At 36.1% G+C, this 21,317-nt stretch overlaps 1 protein-coding gene across 3 annotated transcripts in view; it reads left to right on the top strand.

The window, feature by feature from the left end:
• The window catches only part of NKAIN2 (sodium/potassium transporting ATPase interacting 2), a 533,834-nt gene that overhangs the window by 273,378 nt on the left and 239,139 nt on the right, over positions 1-21,317 (top strand). For all 3 annotated transcript variants that reach the window (XM_039325494.1, XM_039325476.1, XM_039325485.1), the window contains exon 3: positions 9,994-10,074. In XM_039325494.1, coding sequence (XP_039181428.1) covers positions 9,994-10,074 — 81 coding nt within the window. The remainder of the gene's footprint in view (positions 1-9,993; positions 10,075-21,317) is intronic.

The raw sequence follows: 21,317 nt of genomic DNA, 5'->3' as shown, positions 1-21,317 counted from the left end.
GTCGCATCCAGTCACTAACGGCATGATATCCAGAAATCTGTCTGAGCTAAGGGAAAGGATATATAACACATAGCTCAGTCAGTTATTTAAATACTAAGTAATTTCAGTTGAAATAAACCTATTCGGAAATAACCAGCAAATAGATTCTGCAGCTGCTTTATGCTGTTAATAGCTTCCTGGATCAGCAAATCATAGTCATCTGTTGATATTCTCTATATTTTTTCTTTGTCCTACTTCCAATTTGCTGTGTCTCTTATAAATTGATGGTTGAACTCACCAGGATTATGTTCTTATGTTCATTCAGATTTTTCTTTTATTGCGTAAAATAAATTTGCCCATACAATTGTCACAATATGCAGAGACCGATGGTACTGTATACCAATGTTCAGATAAAAGCTACTTCTTGTGAAAAAGGCACAAGGTTTGGGAACCTGCCTGTCAAAGGTTCCTTGGCACGAAGGCCCAATCTCATACTCTAACTAACTGAGAAGTGGCATGAGGCCATTGCGACAGATGGACCTGTGTGTGCAGAGCCAAAAGACAATGTATAAATGCTAATGGCAACTTTCCCAGCCTGTGCTTAAGCTGTAGCTACAAGAATGCCAGCTTTGCTGTGGATTAAATTTTCAAAGAACTGAAAAGAAATCCACACCAATGGAGATGTTTTACAGTAGATTCTAGGTGCAAACTAAAATAGAAATTAAAGGATTAATATGAATCTCATCTGCTGAAATCTCAGACACTTACTCAGGTTGAGCTGCTACCAAATTTACTATTGACTGAATATTATTCAATCAATACTAAATTGACTGAATAATTGACTGAGCTTAGTCTTGACATCTTCTAAAGCTTCCTGCTGAGCAGTGTTGATATATCAAATCCCTTGTAAACGGAAGTTCATTGGAACGCGTGTTTTATCTTCATAGCATTTGCAGACTGTTGGTTTTAAACTTGAAAGACATTTTTAAGGGAGACTTTTTAATGGTAAAACATTCACATTTTGCAAAATAGCAGATGGACTTTTCTAATTTCTCATTCTAATTCCTTAATACTTCCATGAATAAGATCTTGAATTTCAGTGAATATTAAAATTTCATTGTTTATATTTGTAAAGAAATCGCCTTGGCCTCCTCTTTGTATTTTTTATTATGAATTTATCTATATCTGTCTGTCTGTGTCTGTCTGCCTGTCTGCCTGTCTCTCTATCTCTATCTATCTATCTATCTATCTATCTATCTATCTATCTATCTATCTATCTATCTATCTATCTACTTTAGAGACAACTTACAACTTTTTGTGCTTCATTTTTTCCCACTCCTTGCACACAATCCTCAGTTTTATATATGTAGGATAATTAAAGATTTCTCTTTGGGGAGATTCATTATTTTTTTTTGACCAATTAAGAAAAATATTCCATCTCTGGTATCTTTAATCATGAAAATTAGAAATTATCTAATAACTAAACTTTTCTTATTAATGTCCTGTCAATGCTATAAACATTGGATGTTCCTGCTCTGACAACTGATGAAAATCGCAGCCATTTTCTCTTTTTGCTTTTAATATGCTTTTTCTTCTATTTAGAGATTAGGTGCAGAAGGGGGGTTGGGATGAATGCTGAGCTCAGCTAGCCATAATAATAAACGCTGCTTTGTGGGAACCCAAGGACGAATTGATAACGTTTTAGCAGACTGAGGAGCTGGGGAGAAAGCCCACGTTTCAGGCTAATTGGAGAATGTGATGTAAATCATGTAGATGTAGACTGCTTGTTTGGGGTGGGAGTTGCAATTTGTTATTTTGTATCTGGGGGAAGGAAAACTAGTTTTGGGTTCAACTAGGTAGTGCCGATACTTTGTTTCCTGAATAAAATATTATTTAAGGAAGAATTCTTGCCTTGAAGTTTTTTTGATGGGTTTCATCTATCAGAACCATGACATTTCCTTTGGAATTATATACGCACAATTGAGCTTCTACCAGCTGGGCTATTATATAATGGTATTATATCGGGAAAGGCTTTTGTTTAGAAATTTAGTGGTCAATTTATCAGCTGCTTTAGTAGACACTGTTGTGTTGTATCCGAAACTAGTGGTTGTTCTCACAAGATTACACTAAAGCAGAAGCCCCTGGTATGGTGTTTTTTTTTAGTTAATTAAAATTAGTTTAATTTTGACAGCAGGCCAGAATCATTGTCCTTGTGTGAACACAACTATCATTTATAGATAGTTTGAATAGCAGATTGTGAGATGCCAGATTGGAAGGCACGTCTGTGATTACTGATGTCATGTACAGACTAAAGCTGTAAGGAAATTTGGTCACCAGTGTTATCAATACTGAAAAAGAAGCTCTTTGCTTTTCAAAGATCCAAGAGCAAGAGATATGGGAAGCATGAAACAAGAAAAGTTGGAATTGTTAAAGCATGAATGAAGAGTACCATCTCAGATGTGTTAGGAATAAGTAAACCTAGATATATTGGAATGGATTACTTTGATTCAGATTATTACATAGGATACTAATTTAAGGCATTAGATAAAAAAGAATCCTGCTAAAAAGCTTTTAGCTTCAATCTAATAAAGAACGGAATTCCATCTATTATTATTAATGGATATTAGTAAACATAGTTTTGTACAGCTGTTTGTTCTTACTGCTTTAAACAGTCTTACTGCTTTTAGAGAGGAGCACAAAGGTTGGGAGTAAAGTTGAATAAATCTCTAGATATCTAATTAGTTTGACAGCATTACTAAGACCTGTTATTTGCTGCAGATATAGCTTTCCTTCAGATTGATTCCATGAGATCTGCTGGCCTGGGTCTTTTTGTTAATCTGATATCCTGACACCAAATCACGTTGCTCTAAGTGTTCTAAGTAACTTTCTGTTTCTGCTATTGGAAAACTAAAAGACACTTCAAAAACCCATTATCTGGTATCACACCTGGAGACACCTTTGCCTTTGGAGACACATTTTACAATCCCTGAAAACAGAACTCGGCACCCAAACTATCTGCTTAAAATAGTGTCAGGTTTATTAAAATACCACAGAGCAAAGAGGAACACACATGAAAGTAGGTGTAAAGAAAAGGAAGAAGCTTCAAAAAAGATGTAGACAAAGGAACAATGGGTAGAGCAGAAGAAATACATCCTCTCTTTATATTTAATGTCAAGGGAAAGTATTTATTCTACTAGCGATAGAAAGGATTATTTCTGCATTCGGTACAGATAGTCTTTAACTAACCACCGGTCCCTTAGTGATTGTTCAAAATTACAACAGACCTCCCCAAAGCTACAAGTACTTACAAATTAGAACCACAATTAGGGCCAGAATTTCTATGTTGCTAAGCAAAGTATTAACTGAGCAGCACCTGATTTTACAATCTTTTTTTTTTTTTTGCAAAAGCTGTTAGGCAAATCATAGCAGTTGCTAAGTGAATCATGCGTCATTAAGCAAATACCTCTTTCCCCCCCACCACCCCATTGACTTTGCTTGTTAGAAGCCAGATGGGAAGATGGCATTCATATGAATCCAGGATGCTGCAACAATCATACATATATATACCAGTTGTCAAGAGCCTGAATTTTCATAATGTGACCATGAGGATACTGTGACAGTTGTAGGTGTGAGGACCAGTTGCAAGTCCCTTTTATAGTGCCATTTTAAATGGCTGCTAAATAAATGGTCGCAAGTGAAGGACTAATTGTACTTAACAATCCCATTTCAAATTTCTGGTGGCTATCACCTCTCCGTGGTCATGTGATCACATTTTGGGCACTTGTCAACCAGCCTGCATTTACAGATATTTGCAACATCTGCAGTCACATGACCATAATTTTTAAAGAGCTTGAAATAGCTATACTAGTCTCCCATTAACTCTTTGTCAGCCACAAAATTTTGAATACACACACACACACACACACACACACACACACACACACACATAATGTTACTAATTTCGTTAAAAATATACATATATATGGGAAACTGGCATTTTACTTTTGGTTTCCAGCAAAAAATACTCATTGGATATAATGTATTTACTTAATAACCGTTACAAAGAAGGTTATAAAACTGGGCACAGTCACGTGGTGACCCACTTAGCAACTGGCATGACTTACAACTGTAATTCCGGGCTCAATTATGGTCAAAAGTCGAGGACTACCTATATCAACATGGCTATTTTCAGTCACCTATCTTTGCAGATGAATTATAGGTATGTTGCTGACCTAATAGGAAACTCTTAGAGCTTGCATTATTCGAAATACCCATTACCTCCTCCCACCAAGAAATTAACTTTGAGATCTCTAGAGATTAGTTTAAATATTCTCCTCCTAGCATTAACAATAACTTGTTTCCTTGCAACCAATATTCTCTCTCCAGAATTAATCATGTGCAAGAGAGTATGCTTGTGATTCTATCCATAAAAACCCACTCATTTATGCAACCTCTGAAAGTACCACGGCATCACTGCTATGTGGTCCATAAAGTATGTCTACTTATGTCTCTATATGGCCCAAGACTTTATAAAGCTCTCCTTTAAGAGCTTCTTAAAAGATCAAATTCTGTTTCTTCCACTTTTAATCAGCACACCTATTGAATTTATCTCTTTTGTGTATCTCTGAAAGGTATGACATACCTCTTGGGGGTTGAGCCTGGCAATCCTAATTTTCTATTGTTATAAAGACCTTATTGATTTGTGGCTCTGGTAACTTATGTCGTGGTTGCTGTCAGATTATGTAGTTCTCTACTGTTCCCAGAAAAGAGGAGGGCAGGTTTTCACACTTTGAAACTCTTTCATAAAATGCAGCTCTAAGTAGAAATAGGACATGGTAGGGCGTTTGTTCATTATCTTGCCACAGACCTTCTAGCTACATTGCCACATTGATCATTAGTTCAAGCATGAACCCAAAGAGGTATTTAAATGTCTGCAATCTGGAGGTCATATATCCTGACAAGTTTGAAACATTTACAGTATTTGAGTTTTTGTAATGAGGCTTTGATTTTGAAGATAATTGTACCCAGTAATCACACAATATAACAGATTGGAACTAGTACAGTTAGAACAGTTGCATTCTTTGGCCACTGTAAACTAGGAAATCTTTGATTCAAACCATTAAGGTGAATTAATTATTTTCCAATCCAATCCCTTCACCGACATATCATCGATATGTTGATGATAACATTGATCTATCTTCCAAAGAAGACAAGAGGAACTGGGAAGAAACGCTGTATGCTTAAGAACAGCTTTAATTACTGTTCTTACAGCAAAGCACCTTTGCACACCTGTCTGAAACAGAGTCCATGCATTAATTAATTATCTAACTTAATTAGTACTTACATCTATCAGCACACAGTGTTTCTTATTTATAGAGGATTAAAGTTGTAATGATCAGCTGTGTATAGGTTTTTTCCCCTTGAGAAAAAAAAATGAAAATTTGCCAGGAATTTAAAATTGGCATTAGAAAAATACTTGCAAACATTATGGCTTAAAGTAGAATTTACAGAATTGCCACTTGTATGGTAGCACATTTTTGATGGGCCAGCTTTGGTGATATGAATTATTGTGACAAGCAAGGAGCAGAGATATTATTACATTTAACAAACATCTCTCATTTTCCAGAGCAGCCACAAGGAAAAGAGTAGACTCCCGCATTTCGATTAATTACAATTTAATGCTGCTTTGAAGGTGTCAACAAGGTAATCCCAACTGTAATTTGTTGAAATCATACTCAGAACTATGATTTGGAGTTGGTTTGTGAAGTAGATCACTTCCTACAAAACTCATATTTAAATGGAAGCCAAGATATACTTAATTTGAAGTATAAATTCATTTATTGACCAATACAGTACCAAAGACTAACAGCCAATACCTGGAGAAGGGTATCTTTTCCTGGGATTGATACCTACACAATCTTCCGTTTGATTGGTTAGATTACAGTTTCAGTTAATTAGTATTAATATAATTGATAATTACTGTTAATAAAGGTGATAGAATTATCTTTGTTCATTGGATAAAGTTTATTCATATTAAAATATTCTGGAAGGAGTATGTTAGATAAGATCACTCTTCTTTGTACAACAGAACCTTCACTTAAACAAATGAATTTTTGAATCTATTTTAATGGGGTTTTTTTTCTAACTGGCACCTGACACTAACCATTAACCATTCTCAGCCATCTTATGCACTCCTGCTTGCTTTCTTGAAGTTAGCACTTTCTCTTAGCTTGTCAGTTCCTTTCATTTTAGTGGCCTATTGGTTTTTTCCAAGTTTATCCTTTTGTAAATTGGGATTCAATCTAAGATCCTCATAAATTCATCCTTCATTTATACATATCTCAGTTGAGAACAGCCATGAATTGAAACAAAACAGCGGTTCGGTCAATTAATTTTGGTTCCAATCTTTCAATTGTAAACGGGAACTAAAATTTCCTATCTTCTTCCAGTCAGACTAAGACAGGAAATGAAAGGAAGCAATCCGTTAAACAAAGCACAGGTAGATCTCAAGTTACAACCACAATTGGAACTAGAATTTTCTTTTCTAAGCAAGTCGGTTAAGTGAGTTGTGTCCACTTTTATAACCTTTTCTGCCGTGGTTGTTGAGCAAATCTCTGCAACTGATCAGTGAATCACATACTGTATTCATTAAGCGAATCTGGATTCCTCCATTGACTTTGGTTGACAGAAGCTGACCGGAAAGGGTGATCACATGATCCTGGGATCCTGCAATCGTTGTGAATACATGCTGGTTGCCAGGTCTTCGGCTGTGAGGATGCTACAACAGTTGTAAGCAGTGTTTTTTTTCTAAAAAAAAAAAAAAAGATGCCGGAACTCACACATGTCATACAACCCGCCTTGCCTACCCTACAAGGTTCCATCCAAAAAATGTGCCGGAACTCCGTTCTGGGTGTTCTATGAGAAAAAAAGCCCTGGTTGTAAGTGCAAGGATTCAGTTAGAATACTGGGATACATCATTTAAATATATAAATACATAAACAAATATGATGATGGGTATCATGATTAAGGATAGGTTAATCTGCCAAACACAGACTCATTCTGTTTCTCAAAATATATTCCACCCCATTTCTGCATCTCTTTGTAGTTTTCACTTATATTTCTCCTAAGCACTGTTTGTATGCATTTTTCTTAATACATGGCTTTTGCAAGCAATTTTCCTTAAACTTGTTTATCTGTTCTTTTCACTTTCCCCGCCCCCCCCTTACCAAAAGAAGAACAGAGGCTGCATTCTGGTTTGCAAATCAGTTCAGAAAAAAATAAATTACAAAACTTCATTAAACTATGGATCAAACAAAATTCTTGCCTAACTTTATGCCATATGGGAAATGGTCCAACACAAGAAAAACAATAATTCCATAATGATTCTGTGGAAAATTGAGATATAATTACCCTTAACAAATAAAACAGAATTGCTGATTTACATGCTTGAAACAACTAAGTATGCTTATGAAATGATAAAATCAGAAGATATAGCTGTAAAGTTCTGTTTTGATTTGCTAGAAAACAATTTTGATAATAGTAATGTAATGATCTTATATAACTAATTAAATTATCATGGGGTTGAGGCAGATTAGCATGAAATTGTTATTGTTTGAGAATTACCAGAATTGTCAGTATGTTGCTTATCTTTCCTAGTGATAGTTGTGAGTAATAAACATTTTGGCTTGCAAAGTAGTCTCTCAGTTGGAAATCTGAAGTTTCATGGAAAAGTATCAGCATCTTGGTGGAAAGCTGAAGTTTGGTGGAACTTAGGTAGATTGACAAAATGTGTCAAAAGAATATGCATGTGACACAGAGACCCGTTTCAGTCAGAATTCAGGAAGGGTTCAGACAGAGATCGCCTTGTTTTGACTTGATGATGAACTGTGGAGCTGGGATAGAAGTGGTATATCCATCTTGGTGCTTCTTGGTTTCTCAGCAGCTTTTGGTACCATCAGCTACAGTATCCTTCCCTGGACTACCTGCAGGAACTGGAAATAGGGAGCATCACTTTGTGGTGGTTTTCATCCTTTCTGGCCAAATCCAATCAGTGTTAACTGGGTACAGGGGAAGTTGTCCCTTCTTTTGTCAGGTGCTACAGAGCTCAACTCTCTCTCTCCCTGCTTATTATGAAGCTGCTGGGTGAGCTCATCCTTCAGTTTAGGATTCTGCATTATGAATATGCCGATCATATCCAAATATTGACCATGAGCTAACCAAGTGAAGTGTGGTCCTGTCTCAATAGACTGTATGAGACCAGATGGGAAGGAACTAACTCCAACTCAGTCCTACCAAGATTGAGTGGCTGTGGCTCTTGAGGTTCCTTGGAACTGAGGATTTTCTATCTGTACTCTTTGAGGGACCAACACATCTGAACTCAAGAGTGATACCTAATCTGGGAGTTGTCCTGAATTTGCAGCTTCTGTTCGAAGAATAATAGGTGCCAGCTGTGTCCAAGGGGGTTTTGTAAAGTTCCATCTGTTACACCAGTTGTACCCCTTCCTGAACCAGAAGTCCTTTTAGACAGTCACTCATGACTTTGTCATCATAAAGCTTGACTACTGTAATATACTCTACATGGGACTATCCCTGAAAATCACTCAAAAGCTTCAACTGGTCCAGAATATGCTGGCATGGGCAGTGATGGGCATACCAAAATGATACCTCTGCTCCATGAGTTGCACTGTTCCCGCTAAGCTTCTAGGTATGATTCAAGATGCTGATAATTACCTATGAAGTCTTACATGGCATAGCTCAGGTTATCTTAAGAATTGCATGTCTCCCATAGCTTCTGCCCAGCCAGTTTGTATTGACAAATAGGGATACTCTGAATCCCTTTGATTAAATAGAACCATCCAGTGGAATCCTCAAAACACGATTTCTCTATTGTGTTCCTGCCCTTAAATCCATGTGGCTCCCATACTGCGGGCTTTCCACCCTTGTTGACTTGGTTGTTCTCCCAGGCCTTAGGCCAAAAAATGGAACCCCTTGTTGTTTGTGTTTTGTTTTCTTTTTATTATGTTGCATAGAGTGGATATATCCCATCTTGTTTTGTAGAAAGTTTTTTTTTTATTAAGCTTTATATTGTGAGCTGCCCAGATGGAGTCAAGCAATGCTTATATTGAATCCAATAAATAAGTCAAATAAACAGACACAATGAAATAGATGTGGTGCCGGGGCTGAAGTAGAAGCCCAGGGCCTTCAGAAGTCTCTGAAGCATTGTGAGAAGGCAGTGTGTTGTTTGGAGAAGCATGATTGTCCTTAGGTAGAGGATCTGGTGCAGTCAGCACTGTCTTGCATAGGATCAGCCTGGGTATGCCTGGTTAGCAACAGGAAGAAGATGAAGATGGTGAAGGTCTGGTGGGGACAGCAGGACATATGGATGACGGGGCAGCTAGGGCTTTGCAATGTGGCATTGGGGTGATTGGCCACATTGTGGGGCTTGAGATGACAATCTTCATTGTGCTGGCAGCATCAGCAGTGTTTGGGTTGAAGTAGAGGCTCAGGGATGGGTGGCAGCCAACCCCAGCACCACCACTGTCATCTCCCCCCAAGGAGTGCCACTGTGCAGAGTCACCAAAAAGAGCAGACATGGGGGAAGATATGCAAGTGGCAGGAGTTCAAGTACCCCTGTATTTGTGTCGACAGGCTGCCAAGTGGCCAAATTTGTATCATGTGACATGGCAGCATTATTATGGCCATACCTTCAGGGACCAGGCATAAGTATCAGTTGTATAACACTGCTGTATGTTTGAAGGGTTGCTGAACAAATTGTCATTCATTGAGGACTACCATTCTATCATACTATTATATGGAATAAATGTGAAATGAAAAGTGCCACTCATTTTGTCTTTATTTGGAAGGGTAAGTTAACCTCTTTCATGTAACAATATTATGATTGTGTGCTGTGTATGCGTGCCTATGTCAGAATTTTTATTTTTGTACTTTCAGAATCATTTAAGCCTAAATATATTAAAAAATAGTAACACATTATTTTCTTTTCCTTGTCTACAGTATGCTGTCTGGCTAATCCTCTGGGTTACATGGAACATATTTGTTATCTGCTTCTACTTGGAAGCTGGAGACCTATCAAAGGTAATTCACTGCCTAATAGACTAAATCATCTGATGTTTACCTCTCTAAGATGTTTACTCTTACATATTCAAAATGTGGTCATTTCTTTAGTAATCTTGGAAATGATGAATATCAAGGTTGCCTCAGCAGTGCATGTCTTAAATCACTGACAAAACATTATTAGTATAAAATATACACCTAGGAGGACAACTCTAATGAGGATTGTGAATGGACTAAGATTTCCATAGACTAATTTATATAATGTTAATTTCATATTTGGAAGTACTATAACTGATCAGATGCTTTTAAATATGATGCATATTATTGCTTTTTCCTTTTGCATTGAGTTGTGGATTCGGTATAGAAGTATGCATATTCAAAATAGTTTTGCTAATTAGTGAAAAAAGGACAAGCTAACTGGCATTGGCAACTGTTTCCTTTTTAGCAATATATAGGATTGAAGCATTTTGTTTATACTTTAAGTGATGTCAACAACTTTACTTCCACATACATACTGAACACTCATATAGGCAAGAGTAAAAAAAAATTGTATAAATTATTCTTTTTTATGTCATCTTTATTCTGAACAATGTGGTGTTCATAGTTTTAACAGAATAGAATAATAGAGGTGGAAGGGAATTGGCTTCTGAAGTTAGAACACTTCCTACCAAGGGCATAGAACATAGAATAATAGAGTTGGAAGGGACCTTGAAGGTTTTCTAGTCCAACCCTCTGTTCAAGCAAGAGATACTATACCATTTCAAACAAATGATTGTCCAGTCTCTTCTTAAAAACCTCTAGCTCTTCTGAAAGCAAGCTGTTTCACTGATTAATTGTTCTCACCGTTAGTGCTTCTCTCCTTGATTAGTTTCCATCCATTTCTTCTTGTCCTGCCTTCAGGTCTTTGGAGAATAGGTTGACCCCCTTTTTATGGCAACCCTTAGATATTGGAACACTGCTATCATGTTACCCTTAGTCCTTCTTTTCATTATACTAGACATGCCCAATTCCTGTTACCATTCTTTGCATGTTTTAACTTCTAGTCTCCTAATCATAGTGCTCCCTTTTCTTTTCCCCACAACATAGTAAGGCAGTTGTACTGAGAAAATGGCTGTCCCAAAGTCATCCATCCAGCTGCCATGCCTATGGAGGACTAAAAGTCAATTGTGTACTCATCAGATCTATCAATAGTTATCTGAGAACTCTCTGCCTTCCTATAAATGTGGAAGGGAGGGAAGGAGGGAGGGAACTCAAAAGGGAAGTCAACAGGAATTCAGAAGTTGTCTCTCACTCCCACTGATTTTTATCCACCCATAATCATTGTGTTTCTTTGCTTAAGTAAGGAAATATCTTTGAAACAATGACCTAGCTTTGAAATAATGGTCATAAGTTGCCGAGTTAACTATAAAGCTCTTTATGGTACAGTGTTATATTACATTAGGTTATATTACAGTGTTATATTATGTTGCTTTGCTGTAGTTTAGTCTGCCAGTCTAACTCAAAAAATATTTCTAGGAGTCCTCTCTTGTGAAATTCATGGGACTTGATTGAATCCCATTATATCAACTCCAGGGCTTCAGAAGGTGCCTTGCGTTCTTGTTTTTAGGAAAATGAAAAATATGTCCTTTTTCTACAGTTTTTTTAGCTACCACTGATTGGGCCATTGGGTTCTTCCATTTAAATAATTTTGTTGAGCCTTTATTATTGTTTTGTTGTTTGTGTATCTTTCATTTGTTTTACTCTGATATGGGTAAAGTCCTGAGATTGTTCTAGTTCACAAATAATATAAAGAAGAAAGGCAACAGAAAAGCAAATATATAATGCATATTCTGAGGAAAAATATAAATATGAATCAGTGATAAAATGATTATGTACCACTAAGGCATTGTCAGCTTAGTGATTACATAGTTTGTCTTCATGAAGTTATGAAATACATGCTTTTATTTAATTTTGTGTGTGGTTTAATAATACCTATATAGTTCATTAAAAGGATAGAAAGACAAGGTTAGACACACATGAAAATAATAGAGTTTGAAAATAGACTGATCCATCTGTTTTTACTCAAACCACATGGAGAAGGTATACACTGTTATGCAAAACAGAGGAGATGTATTCAAAGTGCCTGAAAAAATGTCTATTGGTGGCCCAGCATATTTTGGATTAAGTCCTTTGTCAAGGAGATTAGAAATCAAGAAATGTTTATTAGAAAGTGAAAGTGGACTCTTGGAAGAAATCATTGTTTGCAATGATTGCAAACAATGAAAGTTCAGTATTTCAAAACACAGTAGAACATTTTAAAAACTTACTAAATTGACCTGAGTGATCTTTTCTAAGATGACAAAGAATTATTTTTAATCATAGCAAATGTAATAAACCAGCAATTGCTTCATTCTGATCCACCTCCACCTTTAAAGCCATGTATTAAATCATTGTATAGAAGCTATTTTAAAGCTTTTATGTGAATTGGCTTTTAGAAATCAAATGATTTTTTTTCTCTGATATTGCAAATTTTCTCTTTGTGGAGAAAGAGAGAGACAGACAGACAGAGAGAGAGAGAGAAAGAGACAGCCGTGATGGTATGGGAAAAAGAACTAATTTGTGTGGTGAATTAATCCATACAAACAATGCGGATCTCTGAGACTGCCAGCATGGGAAGCCACAGCTTTCATGTAGTGGCCACATATTGGGAAATGATTCTAAAGCAGATATATATTGTCTAGAATTTTGCCAGTGTAGCAGTATGAAAGAAACACTAGATACAGCATGGTTGTGGTTCCTGCAGGGAATCGAGAGGTACTTAAAGAGCCATATCTTTTGCTTTCTGGCTTGAAAAAAAAGAATTGCTAGCAACTGCACATTTTCTGAAAAATACTTTCACAAATAAAAAATCTAAAAATTTGATATGAAAGCAGACTCTGTTAGATTTTGTAAGATTTAATTCAATTAGCATGAAATACTGTGTTCTAGTCCCATGTTTAAGTGAACCTGAGGAGCTTCTATTTCCCCATCATTATTGATTCTGTTGTGATACCCTCAAACTGAGACTTGTAATGAACTGGGTGGAAATTCCCTACTGTGAGGTGTTCACTTCAATAGTCTCTTGTATCACACTTATCTAGGATAGTTTTGAAGCTGTTGTGATATGTCCACATCATATGCTGCTCCTATGTTCCAAATGTAGTTACTTATACATCCCAAGTCATAGAAAGTCTGAGCATTGAGTCAGGTCGTGATAATAGTCACAGAAAAAGCACTTTGACCCAACTGCAGATCACCAACTTTTTGAAAATAAATTGTTAGATGAAAGTTGTAAATCTGTTCCATCTTTTTAACAAGATTGAGGTATAAATTTAATCACTTTGCATTATCAGAAATATTTGGAATGTAGACAAAATGATGGATATTTTCAAAGAATGGCTGAGATCAACTAACCATGTTTCTCTGAAGTAACTGCGGATACTTGCCTAAGAACCTGAACAGATAACAGATAAGGGCAAAAAAGATTTTGATTTATGAACAATAAGACACAAATTCAATCTTTCTTAAAGTTCACACCCAACACACGTACTCTTATTCATGAGGTGCAGTGTACACACAACCCAATACTCCTGAGCATTTCATATATTTGATTACAGTATTCTACATGAGCACCATTAAAGATCACACACTCTAAAAACAACTCGTTCGCTGTTTTCTTTAACAGAAAGTTCAAGTAGTCTTGAATGATTAAGTGAGATTTAAGGTTGTCCCACTGTTTTGGTTTATTTGTTTTTTTTTTTTTCATTCTTTGAATGTTTTCCTGAAAATAAATATGACAGCATGGTTAACAGCACTCATGGGAAATTCTTCGTGCAAGGAAAAGAATACTGAACCTTGTTTGAAAAGGCTATTGCTATGAATTAGCTGTAAATAGCAAATAAAATGTGACCCTGGGAAAACTCTGGGCCATTCCTATGTTACACCAGAGATACAGTTCAGATTGTAAAGCGTGAGAGATAATCTTCCACAAAATAATTTTAGGGATCCGTATTTTAAAAATATAGCTTAATAATTGCCCAGTTGGGAATACATTATTTTCTCTGTATGTAAAATATACCTTTCTTCCCTACGGAAAGCTATTTCACCTGAGAATGGAGTAGTTACAGGTCTTTATTTTTCCCTTGCTTATCTACAACTCATTTTCTGTCATTACTTGCCCGATCAAGATACCATTTTCCGAGCTATTGCTCTATTCCCTGTGAGAAAATTTACTAATGGCTCTTTCTCCTCCTCCCATGTCACAAAGGTCGTGACACTTTTACAGCAGCTCTTTACTGAAGTCAAAGAGCTTGATAACAATAATGGGGTATTCAGAATGAGGAGATTAGCAGGGCTTGCCAATGAACAGCTAGGCAGAGCTGATCTCCGTGCATTAGAACCTGAGATAGATAAATAATGTGAAGTTTGGCAACAGAGGCAGGACATTTTGGGTCATTGTGTCATTGTTAATGTCTTCCCCATGATACCATGTCTTTCACAGCTTATCAAAATTATTACGAGAGGTTGCCAGGTAACAAAAAGGACAAAAGTTACATTTTAGAAGGCTGCCGTATGTATGGAATATTTTCAAATTACATAGAGCTCATGCTTTTACGCAAATGCTTTTAAATAATGTTATGCTGGCAAGAAAAAATATATTATATGCTTTCTTAGATTGATTACTTTCTTTTTTAGAAATTAAGCTGCAATTTACTTCAGAATCACAGCCTCTTGGGTCACTGGAAGTGCATCTGGTGTCCCTGCTTCAAAGAACACTAAGTAGCACAGAATGTTTGCATGAAATTTTAATTTTTCAATTATCACCTTGAAATAAGGTGACTTAGAAATACTGGCAGAGGAAGATGATTGGTTGTGATATCCCAGAGTACAAGGTTAAATAAAATATGTCCTTTTGCTTCAGTGTCAAGTTAAACTTTGCCCTGGAATCAAGAGCAATACTAGATAAGCTTCAAGAAGTAATAATAATAATTATAATAATAATAATAATACCGAAGTCAAGAAAAAGATTAGAAGTGAATACATCAAGAGAGTGAAGAAGATCTTAAAGTCCAAACTCAATGGAGGAAATACCATAAAGGCAATCAACACCTGGGCAATCCCAGTCATTAGGTACACAGCTGGAATAGTGGACTGGACTCAAGCAGAACTCAAAGCAATGGATAGGCAGACCAGAAAAATAATGACAATGAATCATGCCCTTCATCCACGCAGTGACATTGATAGACTTTATCTACCAAGGCAAATAGGTGGGCGGGGAATGCTACAAGTACATCAGATGGTTGAAGAAGAAAAAATGACTTTGGAAGAATATCTGAAGAACAATGATGAAGATGCACTGAAATTAGTATATCAGGAAGGCTTACTAACTACTGGAGAGACCAACTGGCCTACAAGAAAGACCAAATGAAGAACAGAATAGAGGCATGGGAAGACAAAGCACTACATGGCCAATACATTAAAAAAATAGCTGGGAAAGCAGATAATAACAAGACCTGGCAATGGCTAAGAGCAGGAAAATTGAAGAAAGAGACCGAGAGACTAATTCTGGTTGCACAAGACCAAGCCTTAACGACAAGTGCATATAAAGTCAAAATTGAGAAGACAACAGCAGACAGTAAGTGCCGCCTATGCAAAAAAGCTGAAGAAACAGTGGACCACCTGATAAGCTGTTGCAAGAAGATTGCACAGACTGACTACAAGCAGCAGCATGACAAAGTAGCAACAATGGTGCATTGGAAGATCTGCAAAAAATATCATTTGCCTGTAAGCAAAAACTGGTGGGATCATAAAAGAGAGAAAGTCATAGAAAATGATAAAATTAAACTGCTCTGGGACTTCAGAATTCAAACAGACAAGCACCTGCAACATAACAACCCAGACTTAACACTTGTCGATAAGAAAGACAAAAAAGTCTGGATAGTGGACGTGGCAGTGCCTGGAGACAGCAGAATAGAAGAGAAAGAACTGGAGAAGATAACAAAATACAAAGACCTACAAATAGAAATAGAAAGACTGTGGCAAAAGCACGCAAGGGTAGTACCAATAGTCATAGGCACCTTGGGTGCAATCCCAAAACAACTGGAGCACCACTTGAACACCATTGGCATTGACAAATTCGCTATTAGTCAATTGCAAAAGGCGGCCTTACTAGGAACTGCTTCCATCCTGCGACGATATCTGTAATACCATCAAACATCCACATCTGCCTATCCCAGGGCCTGGGTAAGGACTCGATAGGTAGACAAAATGCCAAATCCAGTCTGAACATCTGGCTGACTGTGTGATGATTCATAATAGTATAGTTGGAAGGGACCTTGGAGGTCATCTAGTCCAACCCCCTGCTCAGGCAGGAAACCCTATACCATTTTAAGTCTCTTCTTAAAAACTTCCAGTGTTGGAGCATTCACCACTTCTGGAGGCAGGTTGTTCCACTAGTTAATTGTCCTAACTGTCAGGAAGTTTCTCCTTAGTTCTAGGTTGCTTCTCTCTTTGGTTAGTTTCCATCCGTTGCTTCTTGTCCTGCCTTCAGGCGCCTTGGAAAATAGCTTGACTCTCTCTTCTTTGTGGCATCCCCTGAGATATTGGAATACTGCTATCATGTCCCCCCTCATCCTTCTCTTCATTAAACTAGACATACCCAATTCCATCAACCATTCCTTATATGCTTTAGCCTCCAGTGTTTTCAAGAGCACAGATGCATGAAGGTACCCTCCAATTGCAACTCTTTAAAGCAGCTGTGCTTTTTCCAAGGAGTAGATAGCAGCTGCAGAGGGCAGCAGCTTTTTGGAATGAATCCAAGGTATAAAATAGGTGAGGGCAGACTTTTAACCCTAAGAATTGTCAAGGCTGATGAATAATCATTTTTTAAAGTGTTGAATGTCACAGCTAAGAATGGCTACATAAGTGCAGAGGATGCACAATGCTTTAAAAAAAAAACAGTCTTAATAGATACAAGGGCCTAAATGAGTTAAGAAACTATGTACAGAATATTCTCTCTTTCCCTCCCCCCCCCTCTCTCTCTCTCACACACACACACACACACACACACACACACACACACACGAATAAAAACACACAAACACAGTTTAGGGTATTTCTTGCAAGCGTAAATGATTGCCTTTTTCATACAAAATTGAATATTCTTATTATATTATCATATGATTTTTTTATACGTACTGCTCTAGGGATTTTACTAGCTAACATATATACCAAGTTTATTATGGAGATTTGAAGGAAGTGAAATAATTTGCAAATTCAAACTTATGTATAAAATGGTTTAGACTAGAGAAATAGTACTAGTGAGAGAGGAATGCACCATCAAATAGAAAATCTGCTCAAAAGAAAGGAAAATGTTCAGTATTCCTGTTAATCTATGAAACACTTCAGTTATTTGACTGCTTTAAAGAATATGTTATGTTATCATCCAAAAACAATTGTATTATATATGTGTTATTTAGCATGGGATAACTCTGGTCCCTCTATGGTTAAATTTTTTACACTTTGTTTGACATGGTATTTTGTTTGGCATAAAGTTGTAATTGAATTGTTGCAAGTCTGGCACTTCTAAAATATATCTATTTGGTTCACAAAGGATGTAAAGAGACAACCATTTGGTTTGTAGATTCAGTCTGATTTGATAGCTGGGTCTGGAATGTGTTTTAGAAAACAAAAACCTGTTCTTTCATAGTATGGCATGAGAAAAACAAATTATATTTATATCTGTTTGCTTGCAAATGAAATTTGTAAAGAAGTTAAAATGTCATAAAGGGATGAATATTCCAACTATAATAGAAATCACTGGGGGGTTTTTAGGTTACAGTTCTTTATAATCAGCTGCATTTGTCTTTCAAATACTCAGAATTTAGCTTTGTTCCTAGAACTTGATATCTCTTTTTATCTCTCCAGTCTGAAAAAGGTTCGTTTCATTTTGTCAATAGATGAAATGAATATAGGTTGTTCTCATGCCTTTGTGCAAAACTCTTTAGAAGCATTACGTGGCTTGCCATAATGATGTGTCCTAAATATTCATCTGTCAAGCCGGGATCTTTAAATGTTCAAAAGACCATCACCCATGTAGAAGAGAGAGATGGAGAGCCTATCTGCATGTTTTTCAGAATTTTTAGCAATTCAAATAACATGACCAAAATTAAATTACAGGGAATGATAAGAAATTGAATGTATTCTAGATGGACTTAATTTATTGTGTATATTAGGCTTACATTTGTTCTTCTCTTTCCCTGTTTTCATTTCATGCTATCTGCTTCAGTAGAAATCCTTATTTTCACCATATCTCAAAATGAATGTCTATGATTAGGGTTTCTAATTAAACTTATGGATACTTTTAAGATTATCTGTAGGTCCACATGATTATGTTAATGATCCTTTCTTTATCTACGTGGTGCTAGTGACTCAGTTTCAAAATGAAAATGAAAAATTACACTATACATTAGAAGCATAGAAGACCTTACAGATATATAAGGTGACACTTTTTCTGCGTTATATTACATTTTCAATCATGAGTCAATGAAATTACATAATTTCAAAAGTACATTTAATATGCAAGTTAAACATGTCATTTCATAACATGTAAAAGGCAATTTTAATACAACATTTCAGCAATTTTCTCATTGTATTTTTCCTGCCATCTAAGCTACCGGAGTGATTTAGCCTTAGAGATATATTGGCCCCTTATTACTTTATATCTATCAGACAAATAATTTATAATGGAGTGGTTAGCAGTTAAATTTCAGTGTTGCATGTATTCTAATAAGGTACCTGCAGGATATTTAATTTTGAACATATTAGCTTCCATGGATATTGGTTCAGCAGATGTTCTGTTAAGATAACTGAGAAATTAAATTACTTTTCTTCTCAAAGCATCCCGTTAACTTTGTAGGTAAATGCCTTTGAGCATGAAATCTGTCCAGGTTTTTTTTTTTTTTTTTTTTTTTTTTTTACAAATAGCTATCAAAATGTTTTAAGTAAATGACTTCATTTTATTTTTCCAACCTCTATTACTCTTACAGATTTGACATGGTTGATCATATATCTAACAAATGAAAATTGAAAATGGTGCTGGTATCCAACAGTGTAGGCTATATTGAAGATAGTTTCATTGGTAGATACTATAAGGATGCTTGTGGTTCCAGATAAATTAGTTTGCAGGGTTTTTTAACCTCAGCATTTCTACCAGTTAGAATGGAAATGATTGCAAAATTAAATTCTGTATTGCTGTAGAAACAGTGTATTTGGGTAAGCTTTCATGGACCCTTTATTTTTGTACTTTCAACTAATAATTCATATGGATATAAGAAGTTAAAAATGATAGAAGAGAAGGAAATTATATTAATAGTATGTTAGAAATATTTGAGTCTCTAGCAGGCTAGGCTATAGGAGAGGATCTGACTAGACTTTATTTGAAAGAGAATGGAATAGAGAGAGTATATTAGCCAAATCTTAGGAGAATTCATAAAAAAATAAATTATATACCTCCCGGAGTCCCTCTGGGTGGGAGATGGGCAATTCTTAAGGATAAATAAATAAATAATAAACACAAAATTAGCCGAAAGACCACGTGTAAAGAATAGCTTAGAGAGTAATAGTATTATCTAAAATAGAAAAAGGCAGGAAAATACAGAACAAAGGTTAATGTAGAACCAAACTCCAATGCATGAAGAAAAAGCAATATATCTCATTAGGCATCTCCATCTTTTTTTCAGTAGTGGTACATCTGACTTTTATCCTGACCCTGACAACTGCCTTCTGGTTATCTTTTGACTGTGCCTGGTCCCCACTTTAGCGCCTGGCCTCCTTTATAGCTTTCTCCTTTCCCCAGACTAACTACCGCTAATGTCTTATATCCAAATTTCATTACATCTTAGTTTCTGAAGGTCTCCAAGGGAAGAAGATACCATTTGAAAATGCTGTCATTCTTCATAGGTCAGTTAAATTTATCTTCATAGGTCAGTTAAATTTGCTAGGGGAATCAGACTCATTGGCCAGAAGTTATATTTTGACCAGTCTCCATCTTGGGTGATGCAACTGAGACACTCAACTTTTCTCTGCTGCTAGTGTTGTATTCGTATGTACATTAATATTACTTTTTTGCAGAACCTAGCACATTTATTTTTTGTTCATTCATTTAAATCATTTATATTGTACTGCAAATGTACTACAGTGTTATTTTAAGAATATTTTATTGACTATCTACAGGAAGGTTAGTTTTTTAAAGTTCCAGAATTGCCCTAAATATTGAACTGTATTTCTAACACATTCATGACACTTGGCCCTCTTTTTGCCCCAATGTGACTTGTTTTGTTTCATTATGATGAAAAATTCTGTTATGTGGTGTCTTATACCATCTTACCTTTGTACATTCAGACAGAGGGACCTGGTTGTACCTAATGTGCTCCTTCCAAAATCTGCTGCTGCAATTTCAGTAGGATTAATTTATGGTGCATGCTATCTGTTCACCAGATAATTGTAAGAGTATAGCATTCCACTTACTGAGGAACCACAAACACTTACTCAAAAAGAAATTGGATTCTGTGTTTGTGGGGTAAGACTTGATTGATTAAGTAACCTTATAAATCAAACAGACATGTAGGTGATAGTTGATTTCATACCAAGAGCTAGTTCTTCAACAAGGAACAATATAACAAAGCTAAAATAGCTAGCTAATTTGAGCAATTCTATGATCTGGACTTTTATTCACCTGACTTTGCTCAGTGGTAAGTTTGTTTACATGCTGAGATCTATCCTAATAGGAAAATACACATTAGGTAAGTGGTGGGATAGAGGTGAATAATTAATTTATGACTGTAGATTATCTGTTAAGGTAGCTTTCAACACCCCCTGGCAAAAATGAAAACAACTATTAAAATTAAAGGAATATATAATAGAGACTGGGCAACATAATACTAACATGAAAGAGCTATGCAAAGCTACCCAATCCTCCATCTCTTCAAAGTAATTTCTACACCCACCCATTGCTCTGTTTACTAAATCAAGCTGTTATTTCTTACTCAAGAATATTCAATTCACCTGAAGTTCTATCCTCAAACTTATTAATGGAGCATCTTGTGGAGTTGTCATCATGCATATCTATACAATCAGCCATTAGTTTTTCTTTTCTTCCACAGGAAGACTTAAATTTGGAATAACATCATGGAAGCTTATTTCATCCTGTTGCAGTTTATACTGATATTTTATGTTATTTATGCAAC

The sequence above is a fragment of the Crotalus tigris genome, unplaced genomic scaffold (assembly GCF_016545835.1).
Source record: "Crotalus tigris isolate CLP2741 ecotype Arizona unplaced genomic scaffold, ASM1654583v1 scf7180000017611.44802233496:7321179, whole genome shotgun sequence".
NCBI classification, from domain to species: Eukaryota; Metazoa; Chordata; class Lepidosauria; order Squamata; family Viperidae; genus Crotalus; species Crotalus tigris.
This window is presented reverse-complemented; position numbering and strand designations above follow the sequence as displayed.